General features: G+C 42.1%; 1 protein-coding gene across 2 annotated transcripts in view; it reads right to left on the bottom strand.

Annotated features, from left to right (window-relative positions):
* Positions 1-8,499: 8,499 nt before the first annotated feature.
* Positions 8,500-14,098, bottom strand: part of atf7ip2 (activating transcription factor 7 interacting protein 2) — a 19,333-nt gene continuing 13,734 nt past the window's right edge. Inside the window, exons 8-9 of one of the 2 annotated variants that reach the window (XM_031814195.1) lie at positions 11,552-11,892; positions 8,500-9,261 (exon numbers count right to left, since the gene is read on the bottom strand). In XM_031814195.1, coding sequence (XP_031670055.1) covers positions 9,060-9,261; positions 11,552-11,892 — 543 coding nt within the window. In that variant the 3' untranslated portion in view covers positions 8,500-9,059. The remainder of the gene's footprint in view (positions 9,262-11,551; positions 11,893-14,098) is intronic. The other variant, XM_031814194.1, reaches the window with a different exon arrangement.

Raw genomic sequence — 14,098 nt, 5'->3', positions numbered from 1 at the left:
TGTTATAACAGGGTCTACATGACATCAGTCTGTGTTATAACAGGGTCTACATGACATCAGTCTGTTATAACAGGGTCTACATTACATCAGTCTGTTATAACAGTGTCTACATGACATCAGTCTGTGTTATAACAGGGTCTACATGACATCAGTCTGTTATAACAGGGTCTACATTACATCAGTCTGTTATAACAGGGTCTACATTACATCAGTCTGTTATAACAGGGTCTACATGACATCAGTCTGTTATAACAGGGTCTACATGACATCAGTCTGTTATAACAGGGTCTACATGACATCAGTCTGTTATAACAGTGTCTACATGACATCAGTCTGTTATAACAGGGTCTACATGACATCAGTCTGTTATAACAGGGTCTACATTACATCAGTCTGTTATAACAGGGTCTACATTACATCAGTCTGTGTTATAACAGGGTCTACATGACATCAGTCAGTTATAACAGGGTCTACATGACATCAGTCTGTTATAACAGGGTCTACATGACATCAGTCTGTTATAACAGGGTCTACATTACATCAGTCTGTTATAATAGGGTCTACATTACATCAGTCTGTTATAACAGGGTCTACATGACATCAGTCTGTTATAATAGGGTCTACATTACATCAGTCTGTTATAACAGGGTCTACATGACATCAGTCTGTTATAACAGGGTCTACATGACATCAGTCTGTTATAACAGGGTCTACATGACATCAGTCTGTTATAACAGGGTCTACATGACATCAGAGTGTTATAACAGGGTCTACATGACATCAGTCTGTTATAACAGGGTCTACATGACATCAGTCTGTAATAACAGGGTCTACATGACATCAGTCTGTGTTATAACAGGGTCTACATGACATCAGTCTGTGTTATAACAGGGTCTACATTACATCAGTCTGTTATAATAGGGTCTACATTACATCAGTCTGTTATAACAGGGTCTACATGACATCAGTCTGTGTTATAACAGGGTCTACATGACATCAGTCTGTGTTATAACAGGGTCTACATTACATCAGTCTGTTATAATAGGGTCTACATTACATCAGTCTGTTATAACAGGGTCTACATGACATCAGTCTGTGTTATAACAGGGTCTACATGACATAAGTCTGTTATAACAGGGTCTACATGACATCAGTCTGTTATAACAGGGTCTACATGACATCAGTCTGTTATAATAGGGTCTACATTACATCAGTCTGTTATAACAGGGTCTACATGACATCAGTCTGTTATAATAGGGTCTACATTACATCAGTCTGTTATAACAGGGTCTACATGACATCAGTCTGTTATAACAGGGTCTACATGACATCAGTCTGTTATAACAGGGTCTACATGACATCAGTCTGTTATAACAGGGTCTACATGACATCAGAGTGTTATAACAGGGTCTACATGACATCAGTCTGTAATAACAGGGTCTACATGACATCAGTCTGTGTTATAACAGGGTCTACATGACATCAGTCTGTGTTATAACAGGGTCTACATTACATCAGTCTGTTATAATAGGGTCTACATTACATCAGTCTGTTATAACAGGGTCTACATGACATCAGTCTGTGTTATAACAGGGTCTACATGACATCAGTCTGTTATAATAGGGTCTACATTACATCAGTCTGTTATAACAGGGTCTACATGACATCAGTCTGTGTTATAACAGGGTCTACATGACATCAGTCTGTTATAACAGGGTCTACATTACATCAGTCTGTTATAATAGGGTCTACATTACATCAGTCTGTTATAACAGGGTCTACATGACATCAGTCTGTGTTATAACAGGGTCTACATTACATCCGTCTGTTATAATAGGGTCTACATTACATCAGTCTGTTATAACAGGGTCTACATGACATCAGTCTGTGTTATAACAGGGTCTACATGACATAAGTCTGTTATAACAGGGTCTACATGACATCAGTCTGTTATAACAGGGTCTACATGACATCAGTCTGTGTTATAACAGGGTCTACATGACATCAGTCTGTTATAACAGGGTCTACATGACATCAGTCTGTGTTATAACAGGGTCTACATGACATCAGTCTGTGTTATAACAGGGTCTACATTACATCAGTCTGTTATAACAGGGTCTACATGACATCAGTCTGTTATAACAGGGTCTACATGACATCAGTCTGTTATAACAGGGTCTACATTACATCAGTCTGTGTTATAACAGGGTCTACATTACATCAGTCTGTTATAACAGGGTCTACATGACATCAGTCTGTTATAACAGGGTCTACATGACATCAGTCTGTGTCATAACAGGGTCTACATGACATCAGTCTGTTATAACAGGGTCTACATGACATCAGTCTGTTATAACAGGGTCTACATGACATCAGTCTGTTATAACAGGGTCTACATTACATCAGTCTGTTATAACAGGGTCTACATGACATCAGTCTGTTATAACAGGGTCTACATTACATCAGTCTGTTATAACAGGGTCTACATGACATCAGTCTGTTATAACAGGGTCTACATGACATCAGTCTGTTATAACAGGGTCTACATGACATCAGTCTGTTATAACAGGGTCTACATGACATCAGTCTGTTATAACAGGGTCTACATGACATCAGTCTGTTATAACAGGGTCTACATGACATCAGTCTGTTATAACAGGGTCTACATGACATCAGTCTGTTATAACAGGGTCTACATTACATCAGTCTGTTATAACAGGGTCTACATGACATCAGTCTGTTATAACAGGGTCTACATGACATCAGTCTGTTATAACAGGGTCTACATTACATCGGTCTGTTATAACAGGGTCTACATGACATCGGTCTGTTATAACAGGGTCTACATGACATCGGTCTGTTATAACAGGGTCTACATGACATCAGTTTGTTATAACAGGGTCTACATGACATCAGTCTGTGTTATAACAGGGTCTACATGACATCAGTCTGTGTTATAACAGGGTCTACATGACATCAGTCTGTGTTATAACAGGGTCTACATGACATCAGTCTGTGTTATAACAGGGTCTACATGACATCAGTCTGTGTTATAACAGGGTCTACTCTACATGACATCAGTCTGTGTTATAACAGGGTCTACATGACATCAGTCTGTGTTATAACAGGGTCTACATGACATCAGTCTGTGTTATAACAGGGTCTACATGACATCAGTCTGTGTTATAACAGGGTCTACATGACATCAGTCTGTGTTATAACAGGTTCTACATGACATCAGTCTGTTATAACAGGGTCTACATGACATCAGTCTGTTATAACAGGGTCTACATGACATCAGTCTGTTATAACAGGGTCTACATGACATCAGTCTGTTATAACAGGGTCTACATGACATCAGTCTGTTATAACAGGGTCTACATGACATCAGTCTGTTTATAACAGGGTCTACATGACATCAGTCTGTTATAACAGGGTCTACATGACATCAGTCTGTGTTATAACAGGGTCTACATGACATCAGTCTGTTATAACAGGGTCTACATGACATCAGTCTGTTATAACAGGGTCTACATGACATCAGTCTGTTATAACAGGGTCTACATGACATCAGTCTGTTATAACAGGGTCTACATTACATCAGTCTGTTATAACAGGGTCTACATTACATCAGTCTGTTATAACAGGGTCTACATTACATCAGTCTGTTATAACAGGGCCTACATTACATCAGTCTGTTATAACAGGGTCTACATTACATCAGTCTGTGTTATAACAGGGTCTACATGACATCAGTCTGTGTTATAACAGGGTCTACATGACATCAGTCTGTGTTATAACAGGGTCTACATGACATCAGTCTGTGTTATAACAGGGTCTACATGACATCAGTCTGTGTTATAACAGGGTCTACATGACATCAGTCTGTGTTATAACAGGGTCTACATGACATCAGTCTGTGTTATAACAGGGTCTACATGACATCAGTCTGTGTTATAACAGGTTCTACATGACATCAGTCTGTTATAACAGGGTCTACATGACATCAGTCTGTTATAACAGGGTCTACATGACATCAGTCTGTTATAACAGGGTCTACATGACATCAGTCTGTTATAACAGGGTCTACATGACATCAGTCTGTTATAACAGGGTCTACATGACATCAGTCTGTTATAACAGGGTCTACATGACATCAGTCTGTTATAACAGGGTCTACATGACATCAGTCTGTGTTATAACAGGGTCTACATGACATCAGTCTGTGTTATAACAGGGTCTACATGACATCAGTCTGTGTTATAACAGGGTCTACATTACATCAGTCTGTGTTATAACAGGGTCTACATTACATCAGTCTGTTATAACAGGGTCTACATGACATCAGTCTGTTATAACAGGGTCTACATTACATCAGTCTGTTATAACAGGGTCTACATTACATCAGTCTGTTATAACAGGGTCTACATTACATCAGTCTGTTATAACAGGGTCTACATGACATCAGTCTGTTATAACAGGGCCTACATTACATCAGTCTGTTATAACAGGGTCTACATTACATCAGTCTGTGTTATAACAGGGTCTACATGACATCAGTCTGTTATAACAGGGTCTACATGACATCAGTCTGTTATAACAGGGTCTACATGACATCAGTCTGTTATAACAGGGTCTACATGACATCAGTCTGTTATAACAGGGTCTACATTACATCAGTCTGTTATAACAGGGTCTACATTACATCAGTCTGTTATTGTTGTTTCCATAGAGACAGAGCCCTCCCTGCATTCTTTTGGATTCTATAGCATTTTATAGCATTAGTTTAGATTAGATTCTATAGCATTCTATTAGATTAGATTCTATAGCATTCTATTAGATTAGATTCTATAGCATTCAATTTGATTCTATTAGATTAGATTCCATAGCATTCAATTTGATTTTATTAGATTAGATTCTATAGCATTCTATTAGATTAGATTCTATAGTATTCTATTAGATTAGATTCTATAGCATTCTATAAGATTAGATTCTATAGCATTCTATTCTACCCCAACGGCAGCTTCTGCTTGGCTTTGCTGTTTCCATAGAGACAGAGCCCCCCCCTGGGCTCATCATGGGAGTTGTTAAATGTATATTATATTAAAGTGACGTCCTGTCCCCAGTGATCATTGGTCCTGGTAACTGTATAGGTCAATGTCTGCGTCCCCCATTCTCCACCCTTAATCCCCAAAGTGTACACTTTGTCGCATGGATTTAACAAAAATGTTGGAAATTCCCAACCAATGCATACAGCAATCTTATGCGAAGTGGAAAAGGGTGTAAACTCGGGACACAAAAGCCTAGGAATGAAAGTGCTAGTTGATTTTGACGTGAAAGAGACTGGTGTTTCTGGGGATCTGGCGCCACCTGCTGGTGAACCACAGCTCAGTGCCTGTTTCCATAAAGCGTCTGAGTGTATGGGGTGCTGATCTAGGATCAGTTTGGCTTATTCCAATTATGATGAATAATATTAAAATGTCCAGGGAGACACCTGATCCCAGATCAGGACAGAGAGATGTTTAAAAAAATAATACAGGTGTAGATACTCTACTACTACAAAGGATCTGGTAACTCCACAGCCCTGGAGAGATGATCTCTATTCAAAGGGTCTGGTAACTCCACAGCCCTGGAGAGATGATCTCTATTCAAAGGGTCTGGTAACTCCACAGTCCTGGAGAGAGATGGTCTCTATTCAAAGGGTCTGGTAACTCCACAGTCCTGGAGAGAGATGGTCTCTATTCAAAGGGTCTGGTAACTCCAGTTTTGGAGAGAGATGGTCTCTATTCAAAGGGTCTGGAAACTCCACAGTCCTGGAGAGAGATGGTCTCTATTCAAAGGGTCTGGTATCTCCACAGTCCTGGAGAGAGATGGTCTCTATTCAAAGGGTCTGGTAACTCCAGTTTTGGAGAGAGATGGTCTCTATTCAAAGGGTCTGGTAACTCCACAGTCCTGGAGAGAGATGGTCTCTATTCAAAGGGTCTGGTAACTCCACAGTCCTGGAGAGAGATGGTCTCTATTCAAAGGGTCTGGTAACTCCACAGTCCTGGAGAGAGATGGTCTCTATTCAAAGGGTCTGGTAACTCCACAGTCCTGGAGGAGATAGTGGGTATTCAAAGGGTCTGGTAACTCCACAGTCCTGGAGAGAGATGGTCTCTATTCAAAGGGTCTGGAAACTCCACAGTCCTGGAGAGAGATGGTCTCTATTCAAAGGGTCTGGTAACTCCACAGTCCTGGAGAGAGATGGTCTCTATTCAAAGGGTCTGGTAACTCCACAGTCCTGGAGGAGATAGTGGGTATTCAAAGGGTCTGGTAACTCCACAGTCCTGGAGAGAGATGGTCTCTATTCAAAGGGTCTGGTAACTCCACAGTCCTGGAGAGAGATGGTCTCTATTCAAAGGGTCTGGTAACTCCACAGTCCTGGAGGAGATAGTGGGTATTCAAAGGGTCTGGTAACTCCACAGTCCTGGAGGAGATGGTCTCTATTCAAAGGGTCTGGAGAGAGATGGTCTCTATTCAAAGGGTCTGGTATTGCCACAGTACTGGAGGAGATGTGGGTATTTCTCCTGGGTATTTAGGCCATTGTATTTGAAAATCAGATGCGTTAGTGCTGGGTTGGGACAAAAGCCTGCACAGTGAGAGGCTCTGTAGACGTGGGCCATACAGACAAACCTTTCCATATCATCAAAGACACTTTACAAGGACAAGTTAGGAAACATATTTTATCATACAATGGTGGTTCAAACAAGACAGTTATGAAATATCATCTGCTAACAGGAGTGACTGGTAGTCATGACCAACATCACTAACAGAGTTGACTCAACTAGGACAGATATACTAACAGAGTTGACTCAACTAGGACAGATATACTAACAGGAGTGACTGGTAGTCATGACCAACATCACTAACAGAGTTGACTCAACTAGGACAGATATACTAACAGAGTTGACTCAACTAGGACAGATATACTAACAGAGTAGACTCAACTAGGACAGATGTACTAACAGAGTTGACTCAACTAGGACAGATATACTAACAGAGTAGACTCAACTAGGACAGATGTACTAAACATCACTAACAGAGTTGACTCAACTAGGACAGATATACTAACAGAGTAGACTCAACTAGGACAGATGTACTAAACATCACTAACAGAGTTGACTCAACTAGGCCAGATATACTAACAGAGTTGACTCAACTAGGACATATATACTAACAGAGTTGACTCAACTAGGACAGATATACTAACAGAGTTGACTCAACTAGGACAGATATACTAACAGAGTTGACTCAACTAGGACAGATATACTAACAGAGTTGACTCAACTAGGACATATGTACTAACATCACTAACAGAGTTGACTCAACTAGGACAGATATACTAACAGAGTTGACTCAACTAGGACAGATATACTAACAGAGTTGACTCAACTAGGCCAGATATACTAACAGAGTTGACTCAACTAGGACAGATATACTAACAGAGTTGACTCAACTAGGACAGATATACTAACAGAGTTGACTCAACTAGGCCAGACGTACTAACAGAGTAGACTCAACTAGGACAGATATACTAACAGAGTTGACTCAACTAGGACAGATGTACTAAACATCACTAACAGAGTTGACTCAACTAGGCCAGATATACTAACAGAGTTGACTCAACTAGGACAGATGTACTAACAGAGTTGACTCAACTAGGACAGATATACTAACAGAGTTGACTCAACTAGGACAGATATACTAACAGAGTTGACTCAACTAGGACAGATATACCAACAGAGTTGACTCAACTAGGACAGATATACTAACAGAGTTGACTCAACTAGGACAGATATACTAACAGAGTTGACTCAACTAGGACAGATATACTAACAGAGTTGACTCAACTAGGACATATATACTAACAGAGTTGACTCAACTAGGACAGATATACTAACAGAGTTGACTCAACTAGGACAGATATACTAACAGAGTTGACTCAACTAGGACAGATATACTAACAGAGTTGACTCAACTAGGACAGATATACTAACAGAGTTGACTCAACTAGGACAGATGTACTAAACATCACTAACAGAGTTGACTCAACTAGGACAGATATACTAACAGAGTTGACTCAACTAGGACAGATATACTAACAGAGTTGACTCAACTAGGACAGATATACTAACAGAGTTGACTCAACTAGGACAGGTATAATAACAGAGTTGACTCAACTATGACAGATATACTAACAGAGTTGACTCAACTAGGACATATGCACTAACATCACTAACAGAGTTGACTCAACTAGGACAGATATACCAACATCACTAACAGAGTTGACTCAACTAGGACAGATATACTAACAGAGTTGACTCAACTAGGACAGATATACTAACAGAGTTGACTCAACTAGGACAGATATACTAACAGAGTAGACTCAACTAGGACAGATATACTAACAGAGTTGACTCAACTAGGACAGATATACTAACAGAGTTGACTCAACTAGGACAGATATACTAACAGAGTTGACTCAACTAGGACAGATATACCAACATAGTTGACTCAACTAGGACAGATATACCAACATCACTAACAGAGTTGACTCAACTAGGACAGATATACTAACAGAGTAGACTCAACTAGGACAGATATACTAACAGAGTAGACTCAACTAGGCCAGATATACTAACAGAGTTGACTCAACTAGGACAGACATACTAACAGAGTAGACTCAACTAGGCCAGACGTTGGTTCCGGGTTTCAGAGATTAAAGACGAGTGATTAAACATGCGTAAAACGGACCGACCCCGGGTTGGTTACCGCGGTGACGAAGGACGAATCACCACCCAGTCTACCTTTCCTGCCTGCTTTAACCCCGTCCTCGTCAGCCTAATATTTCAGGTTAGCTAGGTGAAGTCTCTATGTCGTTCACTAGGTCTACGTTCAGATTACTTCCTCACTAATTAGTGACCTTAAATTCATCAAATCAAGTACAAGGGTGGAGTAAACCCCCCCCCACAGATGCTCAATGCCTTCAATCTAGACGACAAGAACTCCCCGCCATGTCTCTATGCCAGGAGGACAGTCTGTACGTCACTGTACGGTCCGTAACGACCATACCGGTCCTTGCCCACCACGATGACGTAGGTGGTACCCGATTGGTACTTGGTTACCGTGACAGCCATGGGCAGGGCCAGGGCCTTGACCACACCCACATTCCTCCAGGACGGGGAGACGCTGCTGCTATGACTCTCCTGAGCGATGTAGATACTGGAGGGAGGAGAGAGAGGGAGGGGAGAGAGAAGAGGGAGAGGGAAGGGAGAGAGAAGAGGGAGAGGGAAGGGAGAGAGGGAGGGGTAGAGGGAGGGGTAGAGGGAGGGGAGAGAGGGAGGGGTAGAGGGAGGGGTAGAGGGAGGGGTAGAGGGAGGAGGGAGAGGGAGGAGGGAGAGGGAGGAGGGAAGAGAGAGAGGGAGGGGTAGAGGGAGGGGAGAGAGGGAGGGGAGAGAGAGGAGGGAGAGGGAAGAGAGAGAGGGAGGGGTAGAGGGAGGGGTAGAGGGAGGGGTAGAGGGAGGGGAGAGAGAGGGGAGAGAGAGGGGAGAGAGGAGAGAGGGAGGAGGGATGGGAGAGAGGGAGGGGAGAGAGGGAAGGGAGAGAGGGAAGGGAGAGAGGGAGGGGAGAGAGGGAGGGGTAGAGGGAGGAGAGAGAGGGAGGGGAGAGAGGGAGGGGAGAGAGAGGAGAGAGAGAGGAGAGAGGGAGGAGGGATGGGAGAGAGAGGAGAGAGGGAGGAGGGATGGGAGAGAGGGAGGGGAGAGAGGGAAGGGAGAGAGGGAGGGGAGAGAGGGAGGGGAGAGAGGGAGGGGAGAGAGGGAGGAGAGAGAGGGAGGGGTAGAGTGAGGAGAGCGGGAGGAGGGATGGGAGAGAGGGAAGGGAGAGGGAAGGGAGAGAGGGAGGGGAGAGAGGGAGGGGAGAGAGGGAGGAGAGAGAGGGAGGGGAGAGGGAAGAGAGAGAGAGGGAGGGGTAGAGGGAGGAGAGAGAGAGGGAAGGGAGAGAGGGAGGAGAGAGAGGGAGGGGTAGAGGGAAGAGAGGGAGGGGGTAGAGGGAAGGGGAGGAAGGAGAGAGAGGGAGGGAAGAGAGGGAGGGAAGAGAGGGAGGAGAGAGGGAGGGGTAGAGGGAGGGGTAGAGAGAGGGGTAGAGAGAGGGGTAGAGAGAGGGGTAGAGAGAGGGGTAGAGAGAGGGGTAGAGAGAGGGGTAGAGAGAGGGGGATTTGATCAGTTGATTTGAAAGTTTGACAAATTGCACACATCCCATTAACTTTCATTGACGGCTAGAGCCGGGTCTCTCCGTGTGTCTGTAACTATAGCCGGGTCTCTCCGTGTGTCTGTACCTGTAACTAGAGCCGGGTCTCTCCGTGTGTCTGTACCTGTAACTAGAGCCGGGTCTCTCCGTGTGTCTGTACCTGTAACTAGAGCCGGGTCTCTCCGTGTGTCTGTACCTGTAACTAGAGCCGGGTCGCTCCGTGTGTCTGTACCTGTAACTAGAGCCGGGTCGCTCCGTGTGTCTGTACCTGTAACTAGAGCCTGGTCGCTCCGTGTGTCTGTAACTAGAGCCGGGTCGCTCCGTGTGTCTGTAACTAGAGCCGGGTCGCTCCGTGTGTCTGTACCTGTAACTAGAGCCGGGTCGCTCCGTAACTAGAGCCGGGACGCTCCGTGTGTCTGTAACTAGAGCCGGGTCGCTCTGTGTCTGTAACTAGAGCCGGGTCGCTCCGTGTGTCTGTACCTGTAACTAGAGCCGGGTCTCTCCGTGTGTCTGTACCTGTAACTAGAGCCGGGTCTCTCCGTGTGTCTGTACCTGTAACTAGAGCCGGGTCGCTCCGTGTGTCTGTACCTGTAACTAGAGCCGGGTCGCTCCGTGTGTCTGTACCTGTAACTAGAGCCTGGTCGCTCCGTGTGTCTGTAACTAGAGCCGGGTCGCTCCGTGTGTCTGTAACTAGAGCCGGGTCGCTCCGTGTGTCTGTACCTGTAACTAGAGCCGGGTCGCTCCGTAACTAGAGCCGGGACGCTCCGTGTGTCTGTAACTAGAGCCGGGTCGCTCTGTGTCTGTAACTAGAGCCGGGTTGCTCCGTGTGTCTGTACCTGTAACTAGAGCCGGGTCGCTCCGTGTGTCTGTACCTGTAACTAGAGCCGGGTCGCTCCGTGTGTCTATAACTAGAGCCGGGTCTCTCCGTGTGTCTGTACCTGTAACTAGAGCCGGGTCGCTCCGTGTGTCTGTACCTGTAACTAGAGCCGGGTCGCTCCGTAACTAGAGCCGGGACGCTCCGTGTGTCTGTACCTGTAACTAGAGCCGGGTCGCTCCGTGTGTCTGTACCTGTAACTAGAGCCGGGTCGCTCCGTGTGTCTGTACCTGTAACTAGAGCCGGGTCGCTCCGTGTGTCTGTAACTAGAGCCGGGTCTCTCCGTGTGTCTGTACCTGTAACTAGAGCCGGGTCGCTCCGTGTGTCTAACTAGAGCCGGGTCGATCCGTGTGTCTGTAACTAGAGCCGGGTCGCTCCGTGTGTCTGTACCTGTAACTGTCCATGTCGGGCGCCGCGGCGTCTTCCTCAGTGACCCTCCAGTGGATGACCAGACACGGGGCAGGGTTTCGGATACGGGCCAGGTGTACAAGGGGCTTCTGGGGGATGGAGTAGGAGGCCGCCTCGAGGGGGAGGGAGGAAGGGAAAGGGGTCGGGGGGAGAGGAGGGAGATGGGACAGCAGCTCACTCTGAGACGGAGGAACACGAAGAGCGGCTAGAGGACACGGGGACTCCTCGGTCTTAACGGTGTTTTCCATCTTCACCGTGCCCTCCATTTTAACTGGCGATGTGGCTGGCGGTCTGGTCACCGGGACGACAGACGCCTCAACCTTCTACACACACAAGGGAAGGGAGAGGTTACAAGGCTTGATACTGAGAGGAAGACAAGAAAATAACTCCTTTCAGAAGAATTATTATTATAATGTTGCTGGATAATAACTACAAACTACTAATAACTACAAACTACTAACTACTAACAACTAATAGCTACTAATAACTACAAACTACTAACTACTAACAACTACAAACTACTAACAACTACAAACTACTAACTACTAATAACTACAAACTACTAATAGCTACTAATAACTACAAACTACTAATAACTACAAACTACTAATAACTACTAATAACTACAAACTACTAATAACTACTACTAATAACTACAAACTACTAATAACTACTAGCTACTAATAACCACTACTAACTACTAATAACTACAAACTACTAATAACTACAAACTACAAACTACTAATAACTACAAACTACTAATAACTACTACTGATAACTACAAACTACTAATAACTACTAGCTACTAATAACCACTACTAACTACTAATAACTACAAACTACTAATAACTACTACTGATAACTACAAACTACTAATAACTACTAGCTACTAATAACCACTACTAACTACTAATAACTACAAACTACTAATAACTACAAACTACAAACTACTAATAACTACAAACTACTAATAACTACTAATAACTACAAACTACTAATAACTACTACTGATAACTACAAACTACTAATAACTACTAGCTACTAATAACCACTACTAACTACTAATAACTACAAACTACTAATAACTACAAACTACTAATAACTACTAGCTACTAATAACCACTACTAACTACTAACTACTAACTACTAATAACTACAAACTACTAATAACTACAAACTACTAATAACTACAAACTACTAATAACTACTAATAACCACTAATAACTACAAACTACTAACTACTAATAACCACTAATAACTACAAACTACTAACTACTAATAACTACAAACTACTAATAACTACAAACTATTAACAACCACAAACTACTAATAACTACTAATAACTACAAACTACTAATAACTACTAATAACTACTAACAACTACTAACAACTAATAGCTACTAATAACTACAAACTACTAATAACTACTAATAACTACAAACTACTAATAACTACTAGCTACTAATAACCACTACTACTACTAATAACTACAAACTACTAATAACTACTAATAACTACAAACTACTAATAACTACTACTAATAACTACAAACTACTAATAACTACTAGCTACTAATAACCACTACTAACTACTAATAACTACAAACTACAAACTACTAATAACTACAAACTACTAATAACTACTACTGATAACTACAAACTACTAATAACTACTAGCTACTAATAACCACTACTAACTACTAATAACTACAAACTACTAATAACTACTACTGATAACTACAAACTACTAATAACTACTAGCTACTAATAACCACTACTAACTACTAATAACTACAAACTACTAATAACTACAAACTACAAACTACTAATAACTACAAACTACTAATAACTACTAATAACTACAAACTACTAATAACTACTACTGATAACTACAAACTACTAATAACTACTAGCTACTAATAACCACTACTAACTACTAATAACTACAAACTACTAATAACTACAAACTACTAATAACTACTAGCTACTAATAACCACTACTAACTACTAACTACTAACTACTAATAACTACAAACTACTAATAACTACAAACTACTAATAACTACAAACTACTAATAACTACTAATAACCACTAATAACTACAAACTACTAACTACTAATAACCACTAATAACTACAAACTACTAACTACTAATAACTACAAACTACTAATAACTACAAACTATTAACAACCACAAACTACTAATAACTACTAATAACTACAAACTACTAATACTACTAATAACTACTAATAACTACTAATAACTACTAACAACTACTAACAACTAATAGCTACTAATAACTACAAACTACTAATAACTACTAATAACTACAAACTACTAATAACTACTAGCTACTAATAACCACTAATAACTAATAACCACTAATTAACTACAAACCACTAATAACTACAAACTACTAATAACTACTAACAACTACTAACTACTAATAACCACTACAAACTACTAATAACTACAAACTACTAACAACTACTAACAACTAATAGCTACTAATAACTACAAACTACTAAT

This window comes from Oncorhynchus kisutch, unplaced genomic scaffold (genome assembly GCF_002021735.2).
Source record: "Oncorhynchus kisutch isolate 150728-3 unplaced genomic scaffold, Okis_V2 Okis06b-Okis10b_hom, whole genome shotgun sequence".
Lineage (NCBI taxonomy): Eukaryota > Metazoa > Chordata > Actinopteri > Salmoniformes > Salmonidae > Oncorhynchus > Oncorhynchus kisutch.
This window is presented reverse-complemented; position numbering and strand designations above follow the sequence as displayed.